This window comes from Oncorhynchus gorbuscha, linkage group LG17, assembly GCF_021184085.1.
Source record: "Oncorhynchus gorbuscha isolate QuinsamMale2020 ecotype Even-year linkage group LG17, OgorEven_v1.0, whole genome shotgun sequence".
Classification (NCBI taxonomy): Eukaryota; Metazoa; Chordata; class Actinopteri; order Salmoniformes; family Salmonidae; genus Oncorhynchus; species Oncorhynchus gorbuscha.
The window spans coordinates 7,916,834-7,937,003 of NC_060189.1; the positions used below are offsets into that span (position 1 = coordinate 7,916,834).

The window sequence follows — 20,170 nt, forward strand, 5'->3', positions numbered from 1 at the left end:
GGGCGGGGCGGGTCATGGGTGGGTGGAGGGGTTGGGGGGCGAAGATCATCGCAACAAAAGGAGGATACAACAGGCAGTACCTAATGTTTTGTTTTTTATCGTTCCGTCTTTCTCCTTTGCTTTGTATATTTCACAGCTCAGGAAACCAATAGAAAAGTAGGAGTTCAATGTCTTCCCAATGTCATTATGGTAGCCTCTCTGGCCTACTACAGATACCACTCTGCCTTGGAAAGACAGAGAAAGATTTCTACTGATGATGGGCATTTGGTCTATACAGAAAGCACATACATATGGTTCAAACTGATGCTGATAAAATAACAAATACTCCTATAATTACACAATATTTCATCATGTGATGTGTATTTTACAATGAATGCAGCAGGTTTACCACAGGCAGTTGGTTACTAGGCCAAGTGTGCAATGGGAGAGACGAATTCTGAGACAACATAGAAATATGACGATGTTAAACTCTCTACTGCCATCATCTGGCTTCCTGAGGTATTGCAACGAATTCATTACTCTGCAAACTGTGATATGGTAAAGTATCCCACCGGCATTTCAAAGAGCCCTTTAGAAACAAATACATAAATATTTCAATGAATAATCAATTATTATTTACACCTGTTGAAAAGCATCGTTTTTGAAGGATATTCTGTGCTTGACAGAGCTGAAGTTGAACTCTGTGTCAAGAGGCTGGTGGGAGGAGCTATAGGAGGACAGACACATTGTAATGGCTTTGATAGAATGGAGTCTAATGAGGATTCCATGTTTGTGGTTTCGATATGTTTTTTATACCATTCCATTAATTCTATTCCAGTCTTTACATTGGGCCTGGCCTCCTATAGCTCCTCCCACCAGACTCCTCTGTTTCAAACCTATTTGGACTGCACTGTTATATATTGTCTGCTGCAGAGGTCACTTCCTTCCTGAGTCTCCCTTCTCTTCCTGTCTCAAACTAGATCTGTAAATAAAAGGTTTGTACTAATCAGACCATTGCACTGTAATTGTTTCCTCTGCAATACCCTTGTCACACTATACTGCCGAACCAAACCGTACCGGGCTGGCTTGATATGATCTTGTCTCTGGGTCCTTTTCAGCATGGCTCCGACAACTATGGTGGAAGTGTAACCAGGCTAGCTCAGTACAGCTCGGTTCGGCTTGGTAATGCTACCGTACATTCTGCCACCTGCAAGGACTCACTACTCCAAAGCTTATTAAAAAGGTCCACTCTGTGATATTTACAGCTGTTTTTAATCACTCCAAGGCTTAAAGGAGAGATATCTCTCTTAAACCTGTGACTTGGCTACCATACTGACCTTGACTCCTGCTTCTTGTTAACTTGGAATATTCATGAACAAAACATGTCCTGCATATTGATATCTTTCTCACACCCGGGCAAAAGTAATCACAGCAAGAGTGATCTGTACCACACTGGTAATGTCTGGACTGAACTGGTCCTTCATCTGGGGTTCGTTTTCTAGTAATACAAAGTCATTTTTAAACGTTTCCAGGGCATGCATGACATTGGTTATACCTGGGCTGCATTCAGCAGGGCTCAATATTGTGGAACGTTCAGAGAGAAATATTCTATGTAGAGAACAATCAGACCTTTCTGACTGGTAGGATAAAGAATCGCATCAGCACTATTCATTACATTTCTGAAACATTCTGAAACGTTTGCCTCCTGAATGTAGCCCTGTTTTTTCAGCACCAAACATAATGATTGGATATATGCAGATGTTTGACATGTGACCATAACAATGTAACCGTGATGGAATAATTTTCTAATAAAAAAATATTAAAACAATAAGTTGTTGTCCTTGTTTGAGTCTTTGTTTCTTTGTTTGAGTCTTTGTTTGAGTCTATGAAAACTGACGCAGAACACCACCATTCAGAGGGAAAGTCAAATGTTTTCGTTTTTCCACAGTACAGTACCCATTTGTTTGACAGTAAAGACTGAAATTCCTTCAAATCTTTGAAACTTACTTTTTTTGCCATCTTTTTTTGATTGACGTTTTGAAATTCCAGTTTATTTTGGGTGTGTTGAAATGATGTAATGATTGGGAAAGAAAATGTGTGATATAAATGCAGTTTAGGTTTGGTAGACTATTATAAATTGACTTTCTTATGTAATTCCATTGTTCTGATAGAGAGCGAGATGATGCAGTTATAGGCGGTCGTCTCAAGCGGGCAGCATTGGACCGGTTGCATGCTGTGGTCAACTATTTTACAAAATCTCCACCTTGCCAAAACACCACGAATACGGTGGAAATATGGCAACTCGGAGGCTGCTGTCAGCCACAATCCCCCGTCTTCTTGAGACAACCACGACCATCATTTGAACATGGAATTAAGGATGCAAGACAATACACGGAGTGCAAAGCTTTTGAGAGAGAAAGGGAGAACGTTCGGTTCCTCGCATTGTATTTCAGAATCAGACTGACTGCATTGCCGACAGCCATACATAATTGGTGAACATTGGCGTATGATATTTTAGTTATATTGAATTAGAACATTCTGCTTTACAAACGGTCTGAGAGGGAAAACCCGGTATATGTCAATTTCTTCATGTCATCGTCCAATTGAACAGGAGAAAAAATGAGGTAAGCAATTGAGCATGTGTTGGGTTTGCAAAGCCGCGTCATTTGTCAGACCGTTGCCTTTATAATAATGTGGATGTGAATAAATTCACGATCTAGACGAAATATCTAGACGAAATCTAGACGAAATATTATATATGAAAAGGCCTAATCACAGCATGGTAGGCTGCTTTAATAGAGTAACATCCATGTAATATGCGCGTCCTCGTGTATGCATTATAGAATTTACACAATAGACAAATCAGTTTTTTTGTGAAAGATCACAGCCACAATAAACCCGTAAAAATGTCAATGGGTAGGGTATTCTATAGAATAATATAGAACTATAGAATCCATGTGTTTTCCCTTCTACTCTATTCTATTAATTATCACTCTGTACACACCTATCCATTTCCTTTATTGGATGGCCTGCATTTAATAGCAATGTTGTCATGGAAACGAGACCCCCCCCCCCCACACACACACACACACAAACACACAAACACACAAACACACACATATTCCTGTACAGGCCATATACTTAGCCAGTTATTGACTGATCTAGCTGCATCATTATGGGAGATCAGTCAACATCAACAACACGCCTACAGAATAGCAAAGACAAAAGACTGGGAGCTCTGACACACAAATGACAGTTCTCAGCTCACAGTTCTTTCATGGGCGGAGGAGGAATATTGTAAGGTTATGGCCTTTGTGTGTTGAAAATGACCAGGCCTAAGTGTGAAATAAATCCTGTGCCCTGCGGGTGAATTGTATTTTGGGACGGTTCTGTCGTTATTTAGCGTCCTATAGGCCTACACTAAAGGCCTGAACAACCTACCTGGATACACAGAACTGGACAACCTACCTGGATACACAGGATACACAGAACTACGGTAGGGAGTCTGCAGATTCACTGCCTCCGAGGAGCTGTCCAATCCAAAACAATCATTTGGTAGCTTAGTGGTTAAGAGACTTTAGGCAATAATTGGAAGTTTGCTGGTTTAAATCCCCAAGCGGACTAGGTGAAAAATCTTTTGATTTGTACTTGAGCAAGGCATCAAACCCTAATTGCTCTGGATAAGAGTGTCTGCAAAAATTTTAAGGAGTTTTGTGATTTTATTTGACAGCTAGAATATAGGTTCAGGTCCTTGGTCTATACTCTTTGTTATTAGCTCATCAGCAGAGCGCCGTTTTGGGTGGGAACTATTTGTGGTTGCACATGTGATTGTCTACATGGGGACAGTGTTGCTATATGTCTGTGTATGAGCTGTATAGAGAGTAATGGCTTCATGTCCCCACACCATAATGTGGTACAGGGCTGTATAGAGAGTAATGGCTTCATGTCCCCACACCATAATGTGGTACAGGGCTGTATAGAGAGTAATGGCTTCATGTCCCCACACCATAATGTGGTACAGGGCTGTATAGAGAGTAATGGCTTCATGTCCCCACACCATAATGTGGTACAGGGCTGTATAGAGAGTAATGGCTTCATGTCCCCACACCATAATGTGGTACAGGGCTGTATAGAGAGTAATGGCTTCATGTCCCCACACCATAATGTGGTACAGGGCTGTATAGAGAGTAATGGCTTCATGTCCCCACACCATAATGTGGTACAGGGCTGTATAGAGAGTAATGGCTTCATGTCCCCACACCATAATGTGGTACAGGGCTGTATAGAGAGTAATGGCTTCATGTCCCCACACCATAATGTGGTACAGGGCTGTATAGAGAGTAATGGCTTCATGTCCCCACACCATAATGTGGTACAGGGCTGTATAGAGAGTAATGGCTTCATGTCCCCACACCATAATGTGGTACAGGGCTGTATAGAGAGTAATGGCTTCATGTCCCCACACCATAATGTGGTACAGGGCTGTATAGAGAGTAATGGCTTCATGTTCCCACACCATAATGTGGTACAGGGCTGTATAGAGAGTAATGGCTTCATGTTCCCACACCATAATGTGGTACAGGGCTGTAATAGAGAGTAATGGCTTTATGTCCCCACACCATAATGTGGTACAGGGCTGTATAGAGAGTAATGGCTTCATGTTCCCACACCATAACGTGGTACAGGGCTGTATAGAGAGTAATGGCTTCATGTCCCCACACCATAATGTGGTACAGGGCTGTATAGAGAGTAATGGCTTCATGTCCCCACACCATAATGTGGTACAGGGCTGTATAGAGAGTAATGGCTTCATGTTCCCACACCATAACGTGGTACAGGGCTGTAATAGAGAGTAATGGCTTCATGTTCCCACACCATAATGTGGTACAGGGCTGTATAGAGAGTAATGGCTTCATGTTCCCACACCATAATGTGGTACAGGGCTGTATAGAGAGTAATGGCTTCATGTTCCCACACCATAATGTGGTACAGGGCTGTATAGAGAGTAATGGCTTCATGTTCCCACACCATAATGTGGTACAGGGCTGTATAGAGAGTAATGGCTTCATGTTCCCACACCATAATGTGGTACAGGGCTGTATAGAGAGTAATGGCTTCATGTCCCCACACCATAATGTGGTACAGGGCTGTATAGAGAGTAATGGCTTCATGTTCCCACACCATAATGTGGTACAGGGCTGTATAGAGAGTAATGGCTTCATGTTCCCACACCATAATGTGGTACAGGGCTGTATAGAGAGTAATGGCTTCATGTCCCCACACCATAATGTGGTACAGGGCTGTAATAGAGAGTAATGGCTTCATGTTCCCACACCATAATGTGGTACAGGGCTGTATGGAGAGTAATGGCTTCATGTTCCCACACCATAATGTGGTACAGGGCTGTATGGAGAGTAATGGCTTCATGTTCCCACACCATAATGTGGTACAGGGCTGTAATAGAGAGTAATGGCTTCATGTTCCCACACCATAATGTGGTACAGGGCTGTAATAGAGAGTAATGGCTTCATGTTCCCACACCATAATGTGGTACAGGGCTGTATAGAGAGTAATGGCTTCATGTTCCCACACCATAATGTGGTACAGGGCTGTATGGAGAGTAATGGCTTCATGTTCCCACACCATAATGTAGTACAGGGCTGTAATAGAGAGTAATGGCTTCATGTTCCCACACCATAACGTGGTACAGGGCTGTATAGAGAGTAATGGCTTCATGTTCCCACACCATAATGTGGTACAGGGCTGTAATAGAGAGTAATGGCTTCATGTTCCCACACCATAATGTGGTACAGGGCTGTATAGAGAGTAATGGCTTCATGTTCCCACACCATAACTGTCAGGACCCGGTTACGAACCCGGGTCTCCGGAGTGAGAAACAGTCACTTAACCAACTGAGCCACGAATAGTCGGCAGAACCCAGAAGATGAGGCAGACACAGCAGTACTTGAGACGGTGTATTTAATGAAGTAAAAAGTGAAGTTCTTCAGGAAAACATGTAACTCCACAACCTCAAAAGGAATCCTACAAGATCAAAGGTAATCCTCCAAGACAAAAAGGTAAATCCACAAGGTGGAAGGTAAAGCACAAAAAGCCTCAAAAGATACTCAAAAAACAAACAAACAAGAACAAAAAACAGAATTCCACAAGAGAGTCCACCGGGATCAACAAGAGTTCTCAGAGTACTAGGGCTGGGTGCTAACATACAAACACAGAGCAAAGAACAGAGGAAAACAAAGGGTTTAAATACAATCAGGGGAAACGAGGCACAGGTGCAAATAATAATGGGGATCAAGGGAAAACAAAAGGTCAAAAGGCACAATGGGGGCATCTAGTGACCAAAAACCGGAACAACCCTGGCCAAATCCTGACAATAACGTGGTACAGGGCTGTATGGAGAGTAATGGCTTCATGTTCCCACACCATAATGTGGTACAGGGCTGTATAGAGAGTAATGGCTTCATGTCCCCACGCCATAATGTGGTACAGGGCTGTATAGAGAGTAATGGCTTCATGTCCCCACACCATAATGTGGTACAGGGCTGTATAGAGAGTAATGGCTTCATGTCCCCACGCCATAATGTGGTCCAGGGCTGTATGGAGAGTAATGGCTTCATGTTCCCACACCATAATGTGGTATAGGGCTGTATGGAGAGTAATGGCTTCATGTTCCCACACCATAATGTGGTACAGGGCTGTATAGAGAGTAATGGCTTCATGTTCCCACACCATAATGTGGTACAGGACTGTATAGAGAGTAATGGCTTCATGTTCCCATGAAGGCCTCAGGCAAATTTTTCCATTTACCCCAAATTATGAAAGATAGAGAGATACAGATGGAGGATCTTAATTTGACTTATATTGTCACAGCAAAATAATCCTGCAGCAATAGGATTTCAATGTTTAGTCCATAATGTGGTGATTAGGCTATTAGCTGGCTAAAAGTTGGCTACATGAAAGTGCAATACTCTTAATATAAACGTGTGTTTGTGTGTATTTTAATTAACGTGTTAGTGTGGGTTTTCAGTAACGTGTGTTAGTGTGGGTTTTCAGTAACGTGTTAGTGTGGGTTTTCGGTAACGTGTTAGTGTGGGTTTTCAGTAACGTGTTAGTGTGGGTTTTCAGTAACGTGTGTTAACGTGGGTTTTCAGTAACGTGTTAGTGTGGGTTTTCAGTAACGTGTTAATGTGGGTTTTCAGTAACGTGTGTTAATGTGGGTTTTCAGTAACGTGTTAATGTGGGTTTTCTGTAACGTGTTAGTGTGGGTTTTCAGTAACGTGTTAATGTGGGTTTTCAGTAACGTGTTAGTGTGGGTTTTCAGTAACGTGTTAGTGTGGGTTTTCAGTAACGTGTGTTAACGTGGGTTTTCAGTATCGTGTGTTAACGTGGGTTTTCAGTAACGTGTTAGTGTGGGTTTTCAGGAACGTGTGTTAACGTGGGTTTTCAGTAACGTGTTAAGTGTGGGTTTTCAGTGTGGGTTTTTCGTGTTAGTGTGGGTTTTAAGTAACGTGTGGGTTTTAGTGTGGGTTTTCAGTAACGTGTTAGTGTGGGTTTTCAGTAACGTGTTAGTGTGGGTTTTCAGTACGTGTTAGTGTGGGTTTTCAGTAACGTGTTAGTGTGGGTTTTCAGTAACGTGTTAGTGTGGGTTTTCAGTAACGTGTTAATGTGGGTTTTCAGTAACGTGTTAGTGTGGGTTTTTCGTGTTAGTGTGGGTTTTCAGTAACGTGTTAGTGTGGGTTTTTAACGTGTTAGTGTGGGTAACGTGTTAGTGTGGGTTTTCAGTAACGTGTTAATGTGGGTTTTCAGTAACGTGTTAGTGTGGGTTTTCAGTAACGTGTTAATGTGTTTTCAGTAAAGTGTGGGTTTTCAGTAACGTGTTAGTGTGGGTTTTTAGTGTGGGTGGGTTTTAGTAACGTGTTAGTGTGGGTTTTTAACGTGTTAGTGTGGGTTTTCAGTAACGTGTTAATGTGGGTTTTCAGTAACGTGTTAGTGTGGGTTTTTAGTAACGTGTTAGTGTGGGTTTTTAGTAACGTGTTAGTGTGGGTTTTTAGTAACGTGTTAGTGTGGGTTTTTAGTAATGTGTTAGTGTGGGTTTTCAGTAACGTGTTAGTGTGGGTTTTCAGTAACGTGTTAGTGTGGGTTTTCAGTAACGTGTTAGTGTGGGTTTTCAGTAACGTGTTAGTGTGGGTTTTTAGTAACGTGTGTTAATGTGGGTTTTCAGTAACGTGTTAGTGTGGGTTTTCAGTAACGTGTATGTGTGGGTTTTCAGTAACGTGTTAGTGTGGGTTTTCAGTAACGTGTGTTAGTGTGGGTTTTCAGTAACGTGTTAATGTGGGTTTTCAGTAACGTGTGTTAGTGTGGGTTTTCAGTAACGTGTGTTTTCAGCAATGTGTGTTTTCAGCAACGTGTTAGTGTGTATTTTTAGTAACCTGTGTGTTCAGTAACGTGTGTCAGTGTGGGTTTTCAGGAACGTGTGTTAGTGTGTGTTTTCAATAACTCGTGTTTTCAGTAACATGTGTTAGTGCGTGTTTTCAGTAACGTGTGTTTTCAGTAACATGTTAGTGTGGGTTTTCAGTGAATGTATTTAAATCACAAAGCTCATCTAGATGTCCTGTGGTGCAGGAAAATTCTCAGCAACAAAAGACTGATCAAATTAAGATCCTACATCTGTATACACACTACACAGAACAGTTTTACACTGTGCCAAGGATATATCCCCATGTCATCAAAATGTGATTAAATCTCGTAGGTATTTTCGTCAAAAGAGGACCAAAAGCTCTATTCAGTCTGTAAAGCTGAAGCGTTACAGATTCTGTGACATAAATGTAAAGGAGGGAGTGGAGGCAGCCTCATTAGGGGATCTATTCAAGTCTGTGAAGTGATAGAAAATTAAAGGTAATTTCCGATTGAGCCGACATATGCAGCATTTACCGTGAATGCAGTCTCTGCTAACGATGGAACTTTACCTTTAAATGTCAATCATCATGTGAAGCTGCATTTCCGGGATGCGTATTGAACCAAGCCCTTATCTAAAATATGTGAATGTGCGAGTGACCGTGTCGCCAAGAAACATTTTTACAAGTTCCCATCATGCTGTTCGCCTGGTCCCAGATCTGCCTTTTACACTGTGCCAAGGATACGTCTCCATGTTATCAAAATGTGCTTGAGTGGAACGTCACTGAAACAAGGTCTTTACAGTTTATACGTGCTTGACAAGTTGATGTGTTTCATATGCCACCATAGTATACACTGACCAGGTGAATCCAGGCTATGATCCCTTATTGATGTCCCTTGTTAAATCCACTTCAATCAGTGTAGATGAAGGGGAGGAGACGGGTTAAAGAAAGATTGTTAAGCCTTGAGACAATGGAGACATGGATTGTGTGCGTTCAGAGGATGAATGGGCAAGACAAGAGATTTAAGTGGCTTTGAACGGGGTATAGTAGTAGGTGTCAGGCGCACCGGTGTTAGTCTGTCAAGAAATACAAAGCATTTCACACTCAATAGTTTCCCATGTGTATCAAGAATGGTCCACCACCCAATGGACGTTCCAGCCAACTTGAGGGGGCGGAACGACAGATTTTTACTTTGTCAGGAAGCACTCTGTGTCCTGTAGCCTGTGTCTGGCTGTTCTCTCAGTCAGCAAGCACTCTATGTGTCCTGTAGCCTGTGTCTGGCTGTTCTCCCAGTCAGGAAGCACTCTATGTGTCCTGTAGCCTGTGTCTGGCTGTTCTCTCAGTCAGGAAGCACTATGTGTCCTGTAGCCTGTGTCCTGTTCTCCCAGTCAGGAAGCACCTGTGTCTGGCTGTTCTCTCAGTCAGCAAGCACTCTATGTGTCCTGTAGCCTGTGTCTGGCTGTTCTCTCAGTCAGGAAGCACTCTATGTGTCCTGTAGCCTGTGTCTGGCTGTTCTCTCAGTCAAGAAGCACTCTATGTGTCCTGTAGCCTGTGTCTGGCTGTTCTCTCAGTCAAGAAGCACTCTATGTGTCCTGTAGCCTGTGTCTGGCTGTTCTCTCAGTCAGGAAGCACTCTGTGTGTCCTGTAGCCTGTGTCTGGCTGTTCTCTCAGTCAGGAAGCACTCTATGTGTCCTGTAGCCTGTGTCTGGCTGTTCTCTCAGTCAAGAAGCACTCTATGTGTCCTGTAGCCTGTGTCTGGCTGTTCTCTCAGTCAGGAAGCACTCTGTGTGTCCTGTAGCCTGTGTCTGGCTGTTCTCTCAGTCAGGAAGCACTCTGTGTGTCCTGTAGCCTGTGTCTGGCTGTTCTCTCAGTCAGGAAGCACTCTATGTGTCCTGTAGCCTGTGTCTGGCTGTTCTCTCAGTCAGGAAGCACTCTATGTGTCCTGTAGCCTGTGTCTGGCTGTTCTCTCAGTCAGGAAGCAGCACTCTGTGTGTCCTGTAGCCTGTGTCTGGCTGTTCTCTCAGTCAGGAAGCACTCTATGTGTCCTGTAGCCTGTGTCTGGCTGTTCTCTCAGTCAGGAAGCAGCACTCTGTGTGTCCTGTAGCCTGTGTCTGGCTGTTCTCTCAGTCAGGCAGCAGCACTCTGTGTGTCCTGTAGCCTGTGTCTGGCTGTTCTCTCAGTCAGGAAGCAGCACTCTGTGTGTCCTGTAGCCTGTGTCTGGCTGTTCTCTCAGTCAGGAAGCGAAAAGGGAGTGTTAAAGGGAAGCCTTAAATCATCAGATGGACGTAGGGGAACAGATTCAATTCAATGATTTATTCAGCCTCAGTGCTTCGATTGCAGCCACTGCAATCCCACAACTTCCCTATATGCAGGGCTATTTATAGCTTTAGCGTAAGTGTTTTTTATCATTGCTATGATTCATCTGTATTCTCCCTGCCAGCCGTACTCAGTCATTGCACAGGGAGAAGTCTCCTGGGAAACGTAAGCACGATTGCCGCAGTGACTCATCGACCAAAAGAAAAGGTAGAATACGCTATGAAAATCCTGAGTTCCGCATTTTTTTCTACAGGCTTCTCAGATCGGTGGTGGTTTGTGTGATACAGCTCAACGAGCTCTAAGCGCTATCATATTCATCACATTCTACTTAGATGTCCTCTGCAGTTTAGTGATGAAGAGACAGTCTGCTTCTTGTATGCTCACTACGAAACCAGACCAACCAACCATGTAGTATCAAATGACTAAATCTCAGCTCTAGAAAATTAAAGGAATCCTTATTTGGCATGTTCTCTGCAGTCTGTGTGTATGTGTGTATATATACACTGAGTATAGAAAACATTAGGAACACATTTCATTATATTGAGTTGCACCTCCCCCATTTTCCCCTCAGAACAGCCTCCATCCGTTGGGGCATGGACTCTACAAGGTGTTGAAAGCTTGGTACAGGGATACTGGCCCGTGTTGACTCCAATGCTTACCACAGCTGTGTCAAGTTGGCTGGATGTCCTTTGGGTGGTGGACCATTCTTGACACACACGGGAAACTGTTGAGCGTGAAAAACCCAGCAGCGTTGCAGTTCTTGACACAAACCGGTGCGCCTGGCACCTACCACCTTCCATTTGTTTGGGGAGTCTCCCACATCTCCAAACACGTTTGGCAAACACCAAATGTGTTTGCTTATTTTTTTCTTTATTAAGCAAAGCCTTTTTTATGGCCACTCTTCCTTAAAGCCCAGCTCTGTGGAGTGTATGGCTTAAAGTGGTCCTATGGACAGATACTCCAATCTCCGTTGTAGAGCTTTGCAGCTCCTTCAGGGTTATCTTTGGTCTCTTTGTAGCCTCTCTGATTAATGTCCTCCTTGCCTAGTCTGTGAGTTTTGGTGAGCGTTCCTCTCCTGGCAGGATGGTTGTGGTGCCATATTCTTTCCATTTTTTAATAATGGATTTAATGGTGCTCTGTGGGATGTTCAAGATTTCTGATATTTTTTATAACTCAACCCTGATCTAAACTTCTCCACGACTTTGTCCCTGACCTGTTTGGAGAGCTCCTTGGTCTTCATGGTGCTGCTTGCTTGGTGGTGCCCCTTGCTTAGTGGTGTTGCAGACTCTGGGGCCTTTCATAGCAGGTGTATATATACTGAGATCATGTGACAGATCATGTGACATTTAGATTGCACACAGGTAGACTTTATTGAATTAATTCCGTGACTTCTGAAGGTAATTGGTTGCACCAGATCTTATTTAGAGGCTTCTTAGCAAAGGGGGTGAATACATATGCACGCACCACTTTTCATTTTTATTTTTTATTATTCTTTGAAACAAGTTACTTTTTTAATTTCACTTCACCGGTTAGGGCTATTTTGTGTCCATTACATGAAATAAAAATACAAATACATTTCAATTACAGGTTGTAATGCAACAAAATAGGAAAAACACCAAGGGGGATGAATACTTTTGCAAGGCACTGTATTGATGAAGCCAATTACTTTTTAAAATTGATTTCACCTTTATTTAACCAGGTAGGCTAGTTGAGAACAAGTTCTCATTTACAACTGAGACCTGGCCAAGATAAAGCATAGCAGTGTGAACAGACAACACAGAGTTACACATGGAGTAAACAATTAACAAGTCAATAACACAGTAGAAAAAAGGGGGAGTCTATATACAATGTGTGCAAAAGGCATGAGGAGGTAGGCGAATAATTACAATTTTGCAGATTAACACTGGAGTGATAAATGATCAGATGGTCATATACAGGTAGAGATATTGGTGTGCAAAAGAGCAGAAAAGTAAATAAATAAAACAGTATGGGGATGAGGTAGGTGAAAATGGGTGGGCTATTTTCCAATAGACTATGTACAGCTGCAGCGATCGGTTAGCTGCTCAGATAGCTGATGTTTGAAGTTGGTGAGGGAGATAAAAGTCTCCAACTTCAGCGATTTTTGCAATTCGTTCCAGTCACAGGCAGCAGAGTACTGGAACGAAAGGTGGCCAAATGAGGTGTTGGCTTTAGGGATGATCAATGAGATACACCTGCTGGAGCGCGTGCTACGGATGGGTGTTGCCATCGTGACCAGTGAACTGAGATAAGGCGGAGCTTTACCTAGCATGGACTTGTAGATGACCTGGAGCCAGTGGGTCTGGCGACGAATATGTAGCGAGGGCCAGCCGACTAGAGCATACAAGTCGCAGTGGTGGGTGGTATAAGGTGCTTTAGTGACAAAACGGATGGCACTGTGATAGACTGCATCCAGTTTGCTGAGTAGAGTGTTGGAAGCCATTTTGTAGATGACATCGCCGAAGTCGAGGATCGGTAGGATAGTCAGTTTTACTAGGGTAAGCTTGGCGGCGTGAGTGAAGGAGGCTTTGTTGCGGAATAGAAAGCTGACTCTTGATTTGCTTTTCGATTGGAGATGTTTGATATGAGTCTGGAAGGAGAGTTTGCAGTCTAGCCAGACACCTAGGTACTTATAGATGTCCACATATTCAAGGTCGGAACCATCCAGGGTGGTGATGCTAGTCGGGCATGCGGGTGCAGGCAGCGATCGGTTGAAAAGCATGCATTTGGTTTTACTAGCGTTTAAGAGCAGTTGGAGGCCACGGAAGGAGTGTTGCATGGCATTGAAGCTCGTTTGGAGGTTAGATAGCACAGTGTCCAATGACGGGCCGAAAGTATATAGAATGGTGTCGTCTACGTAGAGGTGGATCAGGGAATCGCCCGCAGCAAGAGCAACATCATTGATATATACAGAGAAAAGAGTCTGCCCGAGAATTGAACCCTGTGGCACCCCCATAGAGACTGCCAGAGGACCGGACAGCATGCCCTCCGATTTGACACACTGAACTCTGTCTGCAAAGTAATTGGTGAACCAGGCAAGGCAGTTATCCGAAAAACGGAGGCTACTGAGTCTGCCGATAAGAATATGGTGATTGACAGAGTCGAAGGCCTTGGCAAGGTCGATGAAGATGGCTGCACAGTACTGTCTTTTATCGATGGTGGTTATGATATCGTTTAGTACCTTGAGTGTGGCTGAGGTGCACCCGTGACCGGCTCGGAAACCAGATTGCACAGCGGAGAAGGTACGGTGGGATTCGAGATGGTCAGTGACCTGTTTGTTGACTTGGCTTTCGAAGACCTTGGATAGGCAGGGCAGGATGGATATAGGTCTGTAACAGTTTGGGTCCAGGGTGTCTCCCCTTTTGAAGAGGGGGATGACTGCGGCAGCTTTCCAATCCTTGGGGATCTCGGACGATATGAAAGAGAGGTTGAACAGGCTGGTAATAGGGGTTGCGACAATGGCGGAGGATAGTTTCAGAAATAGAGGGACCAGATTGTCAAGCCCAGCTGATTTGTACGGGTCCAGGTTTTGGAGCTCTTTCAGAACATCTGCTATCTGGATTTGGGTAAAGGAGAACCTGGAGAGGCTTGGGCGAGGAGCTGCGGGGGGGCGGAGCTGTTGGCCGAGGTTGGAGTAGCCAGGCGGAAGGCATGGCCAGCCGTTGAGAAATGCTTATTGAAGTTTTTGATAATCATGGATTTATCGGTGGTGACCGTGTTACCTAGCCTCAGTGCAGTGGGCAGCTGGGAGGAGGTGCTCTTGTTCTCCATGGACTTCACAGTGTCCCAGAACGTTTTGGAGTTGGAGCTACAGGATGCAAACTTCTGCCTGAATAAGCTGGCCTTAGCTTTCCTGACTGACTGCGTGTATTGGTTCCTGACTTCCCTGAACAGTTACTGATGTGTACTCCTCAATGCCATCAGAGGAATTCTGGAACATATTTCAGTCTGTGCTAGCAAAACAGTCCTGTAGCTTAGCAGCTGCTCCATCTGACCACTTTTTAATCGATCGAGTCACTGGTGCTTCCTGCTTTAATTTTTGCTTGTAAGCAGGAATCAGCAGGATGGAATTATGGTCAGATTTGCCAAGTAGAGGGCGAGGGAGAGCTTTGTATGCGTCTCTGTGTGTGGAGTATAGGTGGTCCAGCGTTCTTTTTCCTCTGGTTGCACATTTAACATTCTGATAGAAATTTGGTAAAACGGATTTAAGATTCCCTGCATTAAAGTCCCCGGCTACTAGGAGCGCCGCCTCTGGGTGAGCATTTTCTTGTTTGCTTATGGCGGAATACAGCTCATTCAATTCTGTCTTAGTGCCAGCCTCTGACTGTGGTGGTATGTAAACAGCTACAAAGAACACAGATGAAAACTCTCTAGGTAGATAGCGTGATCTACAGCTTTTCATGAGAAACTCTACCTCGGGCGAGCAATAGCTCATGACTTCCTTAGATATCGTGCACCAGCTGTTATTTACAAAACTACATAGTACGCCGCCCCTTGTCTTACCAGACGCCGCTGTTCTATCCTGCCAGTCCATCATATAACCAGCCAGCTGTATGTTGATATTGTCGTTGTTCAGCCACGACTCCGTGAAGCATAAGATGTTACAGTTTTTAATATCCTCGGAGAATAAAATCGACCAGTTAAGATTGCACGTTTGCTAGCAGAATGGAGGGAAGTGGCGGCTCATTCGTTCGCCTACGAATTCTCAGAAGGCAGCCCGACCTTCGGCCCCTTTTTCTCCACCTCCTCTTCACGCAGATCACAGAGATCGGGGCCTGTTCCCCAGGAAACAGTATATCCGTCACATCGGGCTCGTCAGAGTCGTGAAAGAAAAAAAAAGGATTCTGCCAGTCCATGGTGAGTAATCGCAGTCCTGATGTCTAGAAATTATCTTCGGTCATAAGAGATGGTAGCGGCAACATTGTGTACAAAAATAAGTTTTAAAAAAACAAGTTACAAACAATGCAAAAAATGAACAAAAAAACACAATCGGCTGGAGGCACGTAGCATGTTTGCCATCTTCTCTGGCGCCATCTCTCTCTCTCTCTCTTGGCAATGACTTTAGGAGTTGGTTATACAGCACAAACAGATCTGTGATCAGGCTATCATGCTGTGGTTATTCACTGATTACAGGGATCATGTGGCTCTTTCAGTAAATCCAATGGGCGAGACTACTCGGAGGCAGATAGGCTATACAGCCCCCCAATCCTCCGAGTGGATGTGAGTATAGGGCAAGGTGACTGCTGGTGTGATCACGTTCTCTGACTCTCTCTTTCCGCTCTCTCTCTTACTGACTCGCTCAGATGCTCTCTCTGACTCGCTCTCCTCTCTCTCTTACTGACTCCCTCTGACTCTCTCTCTAACTCTCTCTTGCCTTTCTCTCTTACTCTCTCGCTCTCTCTCTCTCTCTCTCTGACTCTCTCGCTCTCTCTCTGACTCTCTCGCTCTCCTACTCTCTCGCTCTGACTCTCTCTCTCTCTACTACTCTCTTGCTCTGACTCTCTCTCTGACTCTCTCTCACCTCTCTCTTACTGACTCACTCTGACTCTCTCTGACTCTCTCTCTCCTCCTTATCTCTCTCTCTCTCTTACTGACTCACGCTCTCTCTCACAAACACACTCTCACACTCCTTCCATCTCTCTTTCACTCACTCTCTAAGCTGTCTGTGCTCTTCTTCCTTCACATCAGTTCTGGAGAATGTGGATTATTGTGCTTCCAGAATGAGGGTTTATTTGAACCTCCTCTGAGGAAGATAGAAGATGAGGTGTGAAGTTCCGCAGACCTCTCCAATCTGACCTCTCCACTCTGGCCTCTCCACTCTGACTGATGCTTGCCCTTCCGTGTAACCTTCCCCACCTTTCGTCTTGTGCAAGACTATTTACTTCTACCTCTTCCATTGAAACCATCTGCCAACCATGTATTCCTTTGACGATTTCGGGTAAGGATAATCCCTTTCTCACTGTGTCGCTTTTGTCTTGTCCATTTGCCTCAGAATGTTCTGTTGATACAGTAGTATACTGTATGTTCAGGATAGTTGAGAAATGGTATTGGTAGATAGTTCTTTGATACAACTGATGTTGCCGTTGTTGGGAATTTGACTATTCAGGTGTGAAGTGTATAAATCAGAGATGTGATTGGACAATGATGATAAGACAATCATATAGTCAGGGTTAGGACTCCTACTACCAGCAGGCTGGGTGGATCTCTAGATACATGGACTGAGGAGATTACAGAGACTGGGACCAGGGTTGGGGTCAATTCCATTTAAATTCTGTAAATTCAGGAACTAAACTGAAATTCCACTTTCCAAAATGTTCTAATCAAGGAATGGTAGTAGTTTGTGAGGACTGGATTTTTAGGGTTGTGTTCATTAAGTGCCAAACGGAAGAAAACTGAGTTAATAAACAGGGAGTGAAAACCTGGACTTTTCTTTTTATGTTTTATGCTACGGTGTGCCCTACTGAACACAACCCAGGTGATGTTGTCACGCCCTGAACATAGAGAGCCCTTGGTTCTCTATGGTGTTGTAGGTCAGGGCGTGACTAGCGGGGTGTTCTAGTTTTTCTATTTCTATGTTGGTGTGCTTGGTATGGTTCCCAATTAGAGCTTATTATCGTTGTCTCTAATTTGGGGATCATACTTAAGTTCTCTATTGTTCCCACCTGGGTTGTGGGATATTGTTTGTGTTATTGTGCTACACGGTTCGTTGTTCGTTTCTTGTTGTGTTGAAGTTTCCAGGTTAATAAAGATGTGGAACTCTACGCACACTGCGCCTTGGTCCGTCTTTAATCACGACTGTGACAGATGTAGTCAGTATGAAGGAAGAACCACCTGAGGAAGCTCTGTGAATGCTGGAATGGGGAATTTAGCTGTTTAATAACTCTCTAGCTAAGGGCCAATACCAGGATTCACTCACAGGACTGTGGACAAATGCTTTCTGTCAGTGTGTAGGGCATACAACTGACTGTATGCACAATGATGACATAACTCATCTTTGGAGGGAGTGAGAGCTTTAGGAACATTGTCACTTGACAAACAAAATGCATTTACCCCCAAAGTGAAAACAGTTGGAGACCACTCAACCGTTTAATGTGGTAATAACAAGCTTATAATATACATATGAGCTTGTGAAAATATAATTTAATAAAAGTCCTTATAGAATGACAAGCATATTGTTTCTACTCAGGTCAGGATTCTGTTTACCTTGGCAGCCATTTTCCTGTCTGCATTCTGGAGGCACAACAGCGCCTGGCATCCTTGGGGAGCTTTGCTGTTGCTGAACCTGCATTTATTGGCTTTAAAACTACCTCAGCCTCTCTCTCTTCCCTCTCTCTTTCAAACCCTCACTCAACCTGCACTCTCTCTAACCCTCTCCCTCTGTCTAACCCTCTCCCTCTCTCTAAACCCCCCCCCCCCCCCTCTGTCTCCCTCTAACCCTCACTCCACCTGCCCCTCTCTCTAACCCTCTCCCTCTCTCAAACCCTCTCCCTCTGTCTAACCCTCTCCCTCTGTCTAACCCTCTCCCTCTCTCTAAACCCCCCCCCCCCCTCTCTGTCTCCCTCTAACCCTCACTCCACCCCCTCTCTCTGTCTCTCTCTAACCCTCTCCCTCTCTCTAAACCCCCCCCCCTCTGTCTCCCTCTAACCCTCACTCCACCTGCCCTCTCTCAAACCCCACCTCTCTCTTCCTCTCTCTAAACCCCCCTCTCCCTCTGTCTAACCCTCTCCCTCTCTCAAACCCCCTCTCTCTTCCTCTCTCTAAACCCCCCTCTCCCTCTGTCTAACCCTCTCCCTCTCTCAAACCCCCTCTCTCTTCCTCTCTCTAACTCTCTCTCTTTCTCTACATCTGCTATCCTCATTACCTTTCAGTTGATGACTGACCATTAACATCAAACAGAAATTGTGCTAGCTACCGTAACTCCCCGGTGAGAGTGCTTCCTCAGACCCATAACTAGCCAGTTGCTACAGTACCAAAATTACTGCATTTCCCTTTAAGAATAAGGATTAGTGACGATAGGGACCTGCCTGTACAGAGGGCTTGGGATGTAGGTGGGGGGAGGGGCTGTAGCCATGTGTCTACTACTTACTTACCCCTTCCGTCGCCTTGGCGACCACAGACCACGTCATTACTGCAATTCCTTTCATCTTGGAAGACATGTAGTCTACTGAGATCATCCATCCATCTTTGATGTGTCTTGCTCCGATGTTTGATACCAACAACATCTTTTCCACAGGCTCTATGTTAGTTAGTGAGCACCGTGGATCTATGTTGAAGTCCAGCTGGGTTTTTTGGATTCCTGGAGTGACAGACAATGATAGTAATTCACCTTGACAACGGCATAATGCAGCCTGGTGTGTCCCAAAGCTCTGTCCACCAATCCTAACAGAGGAGGACTTGTTTAACCAATCCTAACAGAGGAGGACTTGTTTAACCAATCCTAACAGAGGAGGACTTGTTTAACCAATCCTAACAGAGGAGGACTTGTTTAACCAATCCTAACAGAGGAGGACTTGTTTAACCAATCCTAACTGAGGATGACTTGTTTAACCAATTGAAAACAGCGAATAAACCCATAGTGGTACTTTTGCCTCAGTGATTCCATGTCAACCAATCAGAATGTAGTGTACTATAACTATCATAATGAGTATATCATACTGTAACTATCATAATGAGAATAGCGTACTGTAACTATCATAATGAGTATATCATACTGTAACTATCATAATGAGAATAGCGTACTATAACTATCATAATGAGTATATCATACTGTAACTATCTGTTATGCAGGTGAGTGAGGACCCAAAAGCGACTTAACAGAAACAGAGTTTATTCAAGTCCAAAACAGAAAACGACAAATCCTGAATCCATAACAGAAATCCTCTAGTCTGTAGAGGGGAAGGACAGGAGAAGCGGCCACAGACTGCAGGTCACTTCGGGTAGGCGCAGGCCGTAGCTGACAGAGACACCTGCTCACACGCAGCATCTGATGAAGGCAAAAACACGACCGGACGGAACAAGAACACAGTACAGCAAACAAGGATCCGACAAGGACAGAAGCGGAAACAGAGGGAGAAATAGGGACTCTAATCAGAGGGCAAAATAGGGGACAGGTGTGAAAGAGTAAACGAGGTAGTTAGGAGAATGAGGAACAGCTGGGAGCAGGAAAGAGAGAGAGAGAGAGAGAGAGAGAGAGAGAGAGAGAGAGAGAGAGAGAGAGAGAGAGAGAGAGAGAGAGAGAGAGAGAGAGAGAGAGAGAGAGAGAGAGAGAGAGAGAGAGAGAGAGAGAGAGAGAGAGAGAGAGAGAGAGAGAGAGAGAGAGAGAGAGAGAGGGAAAGAACCTAATAAGACCAGCAGGGGGAAAACGAATAGAAGAGAAAGCACAGGGACAAGACATGACAATCTATGACAAAACATGACACTATCATAATGAGTATATCATACTG

The 20,170-nt window shown here is 44.3% G+C and overlaps 1 protein-coding gene across 3 annotated transcripts in view; it reads left to right on the forward strand.

Annotated features, from left to right (window-relative positions):
- Nucleotides 1-2,206: 2,206 nt before the first annotated feature.
- LOC124001741 (ena/VASP-like protein) overlaps nt 2,207-20,170 on the forward strand; it is a 73,604-nt gene continuing 55,640 nt past the window's right edge. For 2 of the 3 annotated variants that reach the window (XM_046308766.1, XM_046308767.1), the window contains exon 1: nt 16,415-16,665. In XM_046308766.1, the coding sequence (XP_046164722.1) occupies nt 16,643-16,665 (23 nt within the window). In that variant the 5' untranslated portion in view covers nt 16,415-16,642. Of the gene's footprint in view, nt 2,604-16,414; nt 16,666-20,170 lie in introns of those variants that run through there. The other variant, XM_046308768.1, reaches the window with a different exon arrangement.